The 12,455-nt window shown below is 39.4% G+C and overlaps 1 protein-coding gene across 3 annotated transcripts in view; it reads left to right on the top strand.

Moving 5' to 3' along the window:
* NF1 (neurofibromin 1) overlaps nucleotides 1–12,455 on the top strand; it is a 282,604-nt gene that overhangs the window by 91,493 nt on the left and 178,656 nt on the right. For all 3 annotated transcript variants that reach the window (XM_063656134.1, XM_054459933.2, XM_054459932.2), the window contains exon 8: nucleotides 207–364. In XM_063656134.1, the coding sequence (XP_063512204.1) occupies nucleotides 207–364 (158 nt within the window). The remainder of the gene's footprint in view (nucleotides 1–206; nucleotides 365–12,455) is intronic.

Here is a 12,455-nt window from a genome sequence, read left to right as displayed (position 1 = left end):
TAGATCAAGATAGCTCTTCTAACACGTAGACAGTATTACATTGCTTGTCTACTTACCAGAATGCATTTGTGTAGTTGCTTAAATGAAATTCCATGTTTATATTTTTAAAATGTTGCCCTTGGGTTTTTACATAGTGTCAGCTTTTACTTTAATGCCAGGGATTTTGTTCCTATCTAATAATGTCATTTAATATATTTTTCATGCAGAATGTGCAGAAAAGCTATTTGACTTGGTGGATGGTTTTGCTGAAAGCACCAAACGTAAAGCAGCAGTTTGGCCACTACAAATCATTCTCCTTATCTTGTGTCCAGAGATAATCCAGGATATATCCAAAGATGTGGTTGATGAAAACAACATGAATAAGGTAAGGAGGGCAAAATTATTTCCATTATATCTAGATGTGAAGCAGTTTATTTTACTCGAGGTGTGTATTACTTTAGGCTTATTATTTAAGCAAAGTATTTCAGGGAACCATTTAAATTATCATTTTAGGTTTCTTTGTTTGATGGACTTAGAAGAGACATACTCATACATAATTTTACTTGGCAGAGGGAAAATAATACCAGGCAATGATCAAAGATTTAAAATAATCCCTTAGTTTCATTCTTTTGTCTGAGAAGACTAAACGATACCTCGGTTATCATTAAACATAGTTTCTCTAATATTCACTGCAAGGATTGCCCTACTTGAGTTCATCACTTTTATAGTGTGTTATTTGCATGTACTTAGGGTATGTGTCCATATAGTGCTACTGAAATTATCTAGTAACTCATTTTAAGTATTTTAGAACAGTTTTCAAAGAATTTTGCCAGGAAGGTAAGGCTCTCGCATATACCATCTATAGTGAAATTGGCACCATGACAACTGGTAATTCTAGGAGGCTCTTAAAATTTTTTTAAATAATCACCTAGGCGATTGAAAAAAAAAAAAAAAGAACTGAGTATTAATCTTAGGTTTTTACTGAAATTTCAATATGCGGTTTGTTTTGCAAATATTTTTTTTTCATTTTTTTGCTGCTTTTGGATAAATACTCTTAGCTGGCTAAACATGAGATGGGTTCCTTCATGGTTTGCCTGTAGATGGAGATGTTCAGAATCAGCTGAATGATGTATTACTTTGTAGAAGTATTGGACAGGGAATTTATACATTAAAGGGTAAATAAATGAACCAGGTAATCCTTTAGAGTCTGTGATTGCGTGTTACTCCACTTAGGTGTATATCTCAACTTTTCCATTATGAGGACACCATTTTTCATGGTAGATTGTTTTGGAGCCCTTCAAAATAGTAGGTTTGATGATAAATACTGAGTGTCAACTTGATTGGATTGAAGGATACAAAGTATTGATCCTGGGTGTGCCTGTGAGGGTGTTGCCAAAGGAGATTAACATTTGAGTCAGTGGGCTGGGAAAGGCAGATCCACCCTTAATCTGGGTGGTGCACCATCTAATCAGCTGCCAGCATGGCTGGAGTATAAGCAGGCAGAAAAATGTGAAAAGAGAGACGGGCCTAGCCTCCCAGCCTACATCTTTCTCCTGTGTTGGATGCTTCCTGCCCTTGAACATCAGACTCCAAGTTCTTCAGTTTTGGAACTTGGACTGGCTCTTCTTGCCTCTCAGCCTGCAGACGGTCTATTGTGGGACCTTGTGATCATGCTAGTTAGTAGTTAATATCCCCTTTATATAAATATTCTATTACTTCTGTCCCTCTAGAGAACCCTAATAGAGATTTTGGTACAAAGAGTGTGGTTCTAGAGGAACGGAATATTAAGGATGGAGTTTCTTAGTTTGTTTGGGGGTTTCTGGAGTTTGCTGCTTAATATGATTAGACCCTAAAATGCTAAGGACTCTACTTCTAATATTGTGGAGAACACTGATAGTCGTTGGCGTGAACTGTTTAGAGAGTTTGCAAAATAAATGCATTTGACACTCCTGATTCACCGCTAATGAGAAGCAAGGAGTTTAGTGACCCTATACATAATACCTTTGACCATATATGGAGAACCAAGGAACATGATGAAGCTGGTTGGTTGCTCCTAAATTCAGTGGACAAAGTGGTGAAAGAAAATGATGAACTCAGGGATTCCGTCTCCTGGCTTCAGAAGCAGATACTGAGCCTCAAATCTGCTAAGATTGACCTGAGTGAGACCCTTATCTCCTGTAGAAAAAGAGCTGAAATTGTGAAAAAAAAAAACACAAACTCTTATCATGCAAGTGGCTGACCTGCAACAAAAGGTGCATGTACAGCCTAACCATGTGTCTACTGTTAAAGTATGGGCATTGATTGGAAAAGAATGGGACACTGCAACTTGGAAAGGACATGTGTGGGAGGACCCTGATGAAGCTGGGGACTCTGAGTTTGTAAACGCTGATGAAACTTTTTTGCCAGAAGAAACAGCTTCCCCATCCCCAGTAGTGGCAACATCCCCTCCCTGAGCCATGCTGCCATCAGCCTTTCTACTTTTGTCTGAAGAGATAAACCCTGTGCTGCTTGAGGTAACAGGGATGGCCTCCCCTGAGTCAGTTGTCAGGCAAGATAATGTTGATTCTCCTCAGGAGCCACCCCCAACACCCCTGTTTGCTTCTAGACCTATAACCAGACTAAAGTCCTAGCAGGTCCCTAGAGGTGAGGCTGAGAGTGTGACCCATGAGGAGGTGCGCTACACTCGTAAAGAACTGCTTGAGTTTTCTAATTTATATAAACAAATCTTACTTGGAGAGACCTTGGTCATGTTTCACTTCCACAACATATGACACTGGTCTATTACATTAATGATATTATGCTGATTGGATTCTGTGAGCAAGAAGTAGCAAACACACTGGACTTATTGGTGAGACGTTTGGGTGCCAGAGGATGGGAAATAAATCCGACTAAAACTCAGGGACCTTCTACCTCAGTAAAATTTCTAGGGCTCCAGGGGTGTGGGGCCTGTCAAGATATTCTTTCTAAGGTGAAGAATATTGCTGCATTTGGCCCCTCCTACAAAAAAGAAAGAGGCACAATGCCTAGTGGGCCTACTTCGATTTTGGAGGCACCATTCCTCATTTAGGTGTGTTACTCTGGCCCATTTATCCAGTGACCCAAAGGACTGCCAGTTTTGAGTGGGGTTCAGAACAGGAGAAGGCTTTGCAACAGGTCTAGGCTGCTGTGCAAGCTGCTCTGCCACTTGGGCCATATGACCCAACAGATCCAATGGTGCTTGAAGTGTCAGTGGCAGATAAGGATGCTGTTTAGAGCCTTTGGCAGGCCCCCGTAGGTAAATCACAGCGGAGGCCTCTAGGATTTTGGAGCAAGGCTCTGCCATCTTCTGCAGATAACTGCTCTCCTTTTGAGATACAGCTCTTGACCTGTTACTGGGCTTTGGTGGAAACTGAATGTTTGACTGTGGGTCTTCAAGTCACCTTGTGACCTGAACTGCCTATCTATGAACTGGGTGCATTCTGACCCATCTAGCCATAAAGTGGGTCATGCACAGCAGCATTCCATCATCAAAGGGAAGTGGTACATACACGATCGGGCTCAAGGAGGTCCTGAAGGCACAAGTAAATTACATGAGGAAGTGGCTCAAATGCCCATAGTCTCCACTCATGCCACCCTGCCTTCTCTCTCCCCTCCTATACCGATAGCGTCATAGGGAGTTCCCTGTGATCAGTTGGCAGAGGAAGAGAAGACTAGGGCCTGGTTCACAGATGGTTCTGCACAATATGCAGGCACCACCTGAAAGTGGACAGCTGCAGCACTACAGCCCCTTTCTAGGACATCCCTGAAGGATAGCGGTGAAGGGAAATCTTCCCAGTGGGCAGAACTTTGAGCAGTGCACGTGGCTGTGTACTTTGCGTGGAAGGAGAAATGGCCAGATGTGCGATTATATACTGATTCATGGGCTGTAGCCAGTGGTTTGGCTGGATGGTCAGGGACTTGGAAGAAGCATGATAGGAAAATTGGTGACAAAGAGATGTGAGGAAGAGGTATGTGGATAGACCTCTCTGAGTGGTTAAAAACTGTGAAGATGTTTGTATCTCATGTGAGTGCTCACCAACGGGTGACCTCAGCAGAGAAGGATTTTAATAATCAAGTGGATAGGATGACCTGTTCTGTGGATACCACTTAGCCTCTTTCCCCAGCTACCCCTCTCCTCGCCCAATGGGCCCATGAACAAAGTGGCCATGGTGGCAGGGATGGAAGTTATGCATGGGCTCAGCAACGTGGACTTCACTCACCAAGGCTGACTTGGCTATGGCCACTGCTGAGTGTCCAGTTTGCCAGCAGCAGAGACCAACACTGAGCCCTTGATATGACACCATTCCTCGGGGTGATCAGCCAGCTACCTTGTGGCGGGTTGATTATATTGGACCTCTTCCATCACGGAAAGGGCAGAGATTTGTCCTCACTGGAATAGACACTTACTCCTGATATGGGTTTGCCTATCCTGTGTGCAGTGCTTCTGCCAAGATTACCATGCATGGGCTCACAGAATGCCTTACCCACCATCGTGGTATTCCACACAGCATTGCCTCTGACCAAGGCACTCACTTTACGGCTAAAGAAGTGTGGCAGTGGGCTCATGCTCATGGAATTCACTGTTTTTTTTTTTGTTTGTTTGTTTTTTGAGATGGAGTGTTGCTCTGTCGCCAGGCTGGAATGCAGTGGCGCGATCTCGGCTCACTGCAACCTCCGCCTCCTGGGTTCAAGCGATTCTCCTGCCTCAGCCTCCCGAGTATCTGGGACTATAGGTGTGTGCCACCATGCCCAGCTAATTTTTGTATTTTTAGTAGTGTTGGGGTTTCACCATGTTGGCCAGGATGGTCTCAATCTGTTGACCTTGTATCTGCCCCCCTCGGCCTCCCAAAGTGCTAGGATTACAGGCATGAAGCCAGTGTGCCTGGCCACACTGGTCTTACCATGTTCCCCACCATCCTGAAGCAGCTGGATTGGTAGAACAGCGGAATGGCCTTTTGAAGTCACAGTTACAATACCAACTAGAAGACAGTACTTTGCAGGACTGGAGCAAAGTTTTACAGAAGGCTGTGTATGCTCTGAATCACCATCCAGTATATGGTACTGTTTCTCCCGTAGCCAGGATTCCCGGGTCCAGGAATCACTCACCATCACCCCTAGTGATCCACTAGAAAATTTTTCTTCCCGTTCTTGAGACATTATGTTCTGCTGGCCTAGAGGTCTTAGTTCCAGAGGGAGGAACGCTGCCACCAGGAGATACAACGATTCCATTAAACTGGAAGTTAAGATTGCTACCTGGACACACTTTGGGCTCCTCCTACCTTTAAGTCAACAGGCTAAGAAGAGAGTTACAGTGTTGGCTGGGGTGATTGACCCTGACTATCAAGATGAAATCAGTCTACTACTCCACAGCAGAGGTAAAGAAGAGTATGCATGGAGATCCATTAGGGCGTCTTTTAGTATTACCGTGTATTGCCATGCCCTGTGATTAAGGTAAATGGGAAACTACAACAGCCCCATCCAGGCAGGACTACAAATGACCCAGACCCTTCAGGAATGAAGGTTTGGGTCACTCTACCAGGAAACCACCACCTGCTGAGGTGCTTGCTGAAGGCAAAGGGAATACAGAATGGCTAGTAGAAGAAGGTAGTCATCAATACCATCTACGACTGCATGACCAGCTGCAGAAACAAGGACTGTAACTGTCATGAGTATTTCTTCCTCCGTTTGTTAAAAACATGTTTGTGCATGTATACACCTGTACTAAGAAAATATCTTCATTTTATTTCCTTTTTCTTTTATCATATGACTTAAGATTTATTGACTTCACATCAGCATTTTAAGTATTGTTAACTTTTAGTATTTGGGTTGGGATAGGTGTGTTTCTGGTTGTACAAAGGATAATTGTATTATGTTAGGCATAATTATGACCTTATTATCTTTATTTGAAGATTATGTATGATCTCAGGAGATATGTATGGGTTCAAGTTGACAAAGGGTGGACTTGTGATGGTTAATACTAAGTGTCAACTTGATTGGATTGAAGGATACAAAGTATTGATCCTGGGTGTGCCTGTGAGGGTGTTACCAAAGGAGATTGACATTTGAGTCAGTGGACTGGGAAAGGCAGACCCACCCTTAATCTGGCTGGCTACCATCTAATCAGCTGCCAGTGTGGCTAGAATATAAGCAGGCAGAAAAATGTGAAAAGAGAGACAGGCCTAACCTCCCAGCCTATATCTTCCTCCTGTGCTGGATGCTTCTTGCCCTCCAGCGTCAGTCTTCAAGTTCGTCAGTTTTGGAACTTGGACTGGCTCTCCTTGCTCCTCACCCTGCAGACAGCCTATTGTGGGACCTCGTGATCGTGTGAGTTAATGCTTAATAAACTCCCCTTTGTAATAAGTGTCTATCCCCTTAATTCTGTCCCTCTAGAGAACCCTGACTAATACAGTAGGGTGTTTTGTTTTGTTTTGTTTTGTTTGTTTATTGGAAAAATAGAAATAAATAAGTTATAAATTCAGTAGTACTCGAGTGAATTTACGTTTTAATAATCACAACTGTAGCTTTCTAAGTGTTTACTGGTTTATTTGTGTATCTTCAGGGAATTGCTGATTCTTCCATTGAATTGTTTGTCTTTTATTGATTTGTAAGGGTTTATGTGTACATTTTTACTTGGTTTCATTTTTAAACTTTGAGTTCTTTTTACTATATAGATATTTAAAATTTGCATGTAGTCACCTCAGCCTTGTTCTTTTTTGTCTCCTAGCTTTTTTGGTCAGATCTCTCTTCCCAGAAGATATTATTCATTTTACTGAGATATAATTCACATATCATAAAATTTACATTTTTGAAGTGTAAAATTCAGTGATTTTAGTACATTAACAAAGTTGTACAATCATCACCATTGTTTCTGTGCAGAACATTTTCATCTTCCCAAAAAGAAACCCATTAGTAATCACTCCCCGTTCCTCTTGCCTCACTGGCAGCCCTTGGCAACCAGTAATCTGGTTTTTTGTCTCTATAGATTTACTTATTCTAAACTAGACGTTTCATACAAATAGAATCATTCAGCATGTTACCTTGTTGTCTGGCAGGTGCCAAGATTTTTGAAGTATGCTTTTTAATTTTTTTCTGGTATTTTCTAGATTTAAAAGTTTAGATTTTTAAATCTTTCTCGATTAAAAAGAAAAGTATTTTTTTTTTTTTTTGAGATGGTGTTTCACTCTTGTTGCCCAGGCTGGAGTGCAGTGGCACAATCTCTGCTCAGTGCAAGCCCTGCCTCCTGGTTCAAGCGATTCTCCTGCCTCAGCCTCCTGAGTAGCTGGAATTACAGGCATGCACCACCACGCCCGGCTAATTTTGTATTTTTAGTAGAGATGGGGTTTCTCCATGCTGGTCAGGCTGGTCTCGAACTCCTGACCTCAGGTGATCCGCCTGCCTCGGCCTCCCAAAGTGCTGGGATTACAGGCATGAGCCATTGCGCCTGGCTAAAAGATGTATTTTTAAATGTATTACAAAAAAAAAAAATAGCTGGCCGTGGTGGCAGGCTCCTGTGATCCCAGCTACTCCGGAGGCTGAGCCGGGGAGAATTGCTTGAACCTGGGAGGTGGAGGTTGCCGTGAGCTGAGATCATGCCACTGCACTCCAGCCTGGGCGACAGAGTGAGATTCCATCTCAAAAAACAAAAAAACAAAACAAAAAAAATAGTATTCTCACCCTTTTCTACTCACATTCCTTCTGAGCTCGTTAGTGTTATTGGCTGGTATGTATCCTTCCACTAACATCTATTTACCCATATATTCAAATGCAAAATATACATACGTAGGGTGGTGGTGGTTGTATTTTAAAATGAAATTATTTTATGCACATTACTCTGCATCGTTATTTATCTAAGAAAATATTTTAGCTGTTCCTCAAAATAGTTGATAGAGATCTAACACATTCCTTTCAATATTAGGTAACGTTCTGTTACACTAATGAGCCTCATTTACTCAGCCATTTCACTGAATGGGTGGATATTCAGATGTTTTCAGTTTTTTGACACTTAGCTAAGCCTTAAGTAAGTATCTTGTTCATATATCCTTGTTAACTGATGCTCTTAATTCTGTAGACTAGAATCTAAAAACTGGGGGTTCCTGTGTCAAGAACATTTGCATTTAAAATTTGTAATAGTTATTACTAGATTTACATTCCCCAATAGTTGCAGCAGGTCAGAGTTTCATCCCCACTGAATTGCCTGTTTTCCTGCATTTTTATCAGGATTAGCTGTTGTTAAATCTTTAAAATTTTGCCACACTAATAAGGTAAGATAGTATCTCATCTCAGGTATTCTTACCTTCTCTGTCAGAGGTAAACTGTGTGATGTGATGGATATGTTATTACCTTGATTGTGGTACTCATTTTAGAATGTATAAGTTTATCAGAACATCATGTTGTACACCTTAAATATATATACAACTTTTATTTTTCAATCATACCTCAATAAAGCTGAAAAAATGTCATTCAGAAAGGAAGCAAACAGTAGATACTAGCATTAAAAATATGTTGTAAATTTTCAAGCATAGAATGATAACATAAGATTAGGAACAAGAATATGTGTATAGATTTAAACATTTATATCTGTGAATATAAATCCATAGATACAAATGTTGAAGGCAAGTTACAATCTTGAAGAAAATGAAAATTATGTTGTGTACCTATAATATGAAAATAAAAAATCACACAAAGGCATATACCTTCACTCAAGGATATATACTCGAGTATACATATTATTTATAATAGCGCAAATTTGAAAACAGCCCAAATGTCCATCAGCTGGTGAATGAATAAACCAGTGGTAATGCCTTGAAACTGTGGAATACTATTCAGCAATAAAAAGGAATTACTGATTCGGCAACATGTGTAAATCTCAAAAATATTATGCTAAGTGAAAGAAGCCAGGCTCAAGAGATGACATACTATATGATTTCTTAAAACTTCTAGAGAAGACAAAATTCAGGACAGAAAGCAGATCAGTGGATGCCAGGAGTGAGAGTTAGGGGAGGAAATTTATTGCAAAGGAGCAGTAGGGGATGGACTGTGATGTTTGAAATGTTCTATGTCATGATCGTGGTTGTGGTTACATGACTATTCTGAAAGTTCATATTAAATAAGTGATATAAAAGAAAAAAGTATTAATGGCTTAAACATTAATTTTCCAAATGAGAGCATTAATTAAAATTCTCAAATAAATGTTGAGAACAAAGATAGTATCTCATTATAATTTTTATTCTTTTTAAGGTTAGTGAGGTTTGAAAACAGTTCATATGTTTCTTTGCCATTTGCATGTTTTCTTTTGCAGGTGTCTGTTGACTTCCTTTACCTATTATTCGGTTATGTTGCTTCCAGTTCCTTATGAATTTGTGGAACTTTTTGTATATTAAGAGCAGTAATCCTACACTTTTAGTCTGTAAATGTTTTTCCAGTCACCTGTTTCTTTTGACTATAGTATCTTTTTTTAAAAAGAAATATTTGAAATGTACAAAGAATGTAACAGTTTCCCATACTCCTATTAACATTTTTATATTTTGCTCATCTTTTAAGAAATTTATATATGTGTCCACAAAAAGAGTCAAACTCTATAAAATATTTTAAGAGATTTATTCTGAACCAAATACGAGTGACCATGGCCCGTGACACAGCCCTCAGGAGGTCCTGAGAACATGTGCCCAAAGTGGTTGGGGTACAGCTTGGTTTGATATATTTTAGGAAGGCATGAAACATCAATCAGATACATTTAAGAAATACATTGGTTTGGTTTAGAAAGGCAAGACAACTCAAAGTGGGGGCTTCCAGGCCATAGGTAAATTTAAACGTTTTCTGGTTGATGGTTGAGTTTGTCTGAAGACTTGGGATTAATGGAAAGGAATGTCCAGGTTAAGATAAAGGACTGTGGAGACCAGGTTTTGTTGTGCAGAGGAATCTCTCAGCAGACTTGAGAGAGAGAGAAGGTTGTAAAATGTTTCTTATTAGACCTAAAAGGGTGCCTGGCTCTTAGTCGATTATCTCCTGGATCTGGAAAGGAAGGAAGGAAAACAAAGGGAAAAGGGGATTCTCTGTAGAATGTGGATGTTTTTTCCCCACAGGAGACTTTGCACGGCAATTTCAGGGTATGGCAAGGAAATATATTTTGGGGCTAAATATTTTTTCCTTGTCTCATAATGTTATGCCAGAGTCAGATTGAAAAGTAAGTCACGATATATAGCGTCAAATAAAACCCATCTGATGAGAATTTATGGTTTGTAGGGCATGACTTCCTAGACCCCTTAGGTAGGAGTTTGGGCAAGTTAAAAAATCAGAGCTTAGTCCTCATATGGCTTTTTAAAATTGTGAGTAAGTAATACTTCCATAAATTCTGACTTAATTACAAATCCCACTAATTTCTTTTTTTTCTTTCCCAGGGACAGCCACTGCAAAAGGTTAAGTGTGTATTCTTCCAGTCTAGCTTCTACATTTTTATGAGGATGGGGAGATAGACGGATAGGTATATAGTTCCGTGTTTCTCAAAGTGTGGTCTTTAGACCAGCAGCATCAGCGTCACCTGGAAACTTGTGAGAAATGCCAGTTCTTAGTTTCTAACTAAATACTTAGTTTCTCACTAAAAACAGCAGTTTTTATTAAGTCTTTCAGGTGACTGTGATGCACATTGAAGTTTGAGAACCATTGTTCATCTAGGTCATTGTCTTTAACTGCTATATGGTGTTCCCTAAATTGACTATACCATTTTTTTAAAAAGAGACTAAGTCTTGCTATTATATTGCCCAGGCTGGTCTCAAACTTCTGGGCTTATACGATCTTCTTCCACCTCAGCCTTCAGATAGCTGCAACTATAAACATGCACCACCGCACCCAGCTTGAATGTACCATATTTTAAATTCCATATTGTCAAGCATTTAAGTTACTTTTCTTTAAAAAATTAACATTAATGCAAAGGAAACAATTGGCAGAGTGAAAAGACAACCTACAGGATGGGAGAAAATATTTGCAAAGTATGTATCCAGCAGAGGATTAATATCCAGAATATACAAGGAACTCTGACATCTCAACAGCAAAAAACAAAACAAAACAACAACAACAAAAAAATTAAAAAATGGGCAAATGACCTGAATAGACATTTCTTAAAAGAAGACAGACACATGACCAACAGATATATTTTTTAAAAAAGCTCAATATCACTAGTCATCAGGGAAATGCAAATCAAAACCACAGTGAGCTATCATTTCACCCCGGTTAGAATGGCTACTATCAAAAAGACAAAAAATAGCAAATGCTGGCAAAGGTGTGGAGATAAGTGAACTCTTAAATGTTGCTAGTGGGAATGTAAACTAGTACAGCCACTATGGAGAACAGTGTGAAGGTTCCTCAAAAAACTGCAAATAGAACTACCATGTGATCCAACAATTCATTATTGGACATTTATCCAAAGGAAGGGAAATCAGTATATTGAAGAGACATCTGTACCCCCATGTTTATTGCAGCACTATTCATAATAGCCAAGATATGGAATCATCCTAAGTATCTAACAACAGATGAATGCATAAAGAAAATATGGTATATATACACAATGGAATAGTATTCAGCCATAAAAAAGAATGAAATTCTGTATTTTGAGGCACGTGGATTGAATTGGAGGACATTAAGTGAAATAAGCCAGGGACAGAACATTAAACACTGCGTGTTCTCATTCATACGTGGAAGCTAAAAAAAGGTTGATCTCATAGAAGTAAAAAGTAGAACAGAATACTACAGGCTGGGAAGGATAGGGTGCGGGGAGAGTAGGGAGAGATTTGTTAAAGGATTCAAAATTACAACTAGATAGGAAGAGTAAGTTCTAGTGCTGTATACCACTGTAAGATGGCTGTAATTAACAATATGTTACACAGTTTCAAAGAGCTAGGAGGAGGATGTTGAATGTTCCCAGCACAAAGAAATGATGAGATGATGGGTATGCTAATTACCTTGATTTGATCTCTGTATAGCTATGAAAACGTTACTATGTTCTTCATAAATATTAATACATCAAAAAATTTAAAATTAGTAATGAACAAAAGATAAAGGGCCCTGAACTCTAGTTTTAGAGCTGAATTGTATCCAGTCAGATAGTTTCTATGTTATTTAAACGTTCACTTTAAATTTGGAGCTGAAATATATTTGGAAATCTTTACTTTTAGTATGTTCGTTTGTGTGTGTCTGAGGTAAACTTGGTTGGCTATTGGCAAATGTATTGGGTAGCTGCTTAATAAAACATTTCCTTCCAGTGCTTCAGTTTTCTGATGCTTAGAAAATATGTATATTTAACATAATATGCATTATCACTTTTGAAAGTAACTAATTATTCTGACAGTTATTTGTGCCAAATTAGTAATGTGAATTCAGGAACTATCAGTCTTTTCTATGGCCCGGAATAATTTAAATAATGGAAATTATCTGATTAGATAGAAATTGTAAAATCATCAAGGTTA

The sequence above is a fragment of the Pongo pygmaeus genome, chromosome 19, assembly GCF_028885625.2.
Source record: "Pongo pygmaeus isolate AG05252 chromosome 19, NHGRI_mPonPyg2-v2.0_pri, whole genome shotgun sequence".
NCBI lineage: Eukaryota > Metazoa > Chordata > Mammalia > Primates > Hominidae > Pongo > Pongo pygmaeus.
The sequence above is the reverse complement of the archived record's forward strand: the minus strand, read 5'-3'. Positions and strand labels throughout refer to the sequence as shown.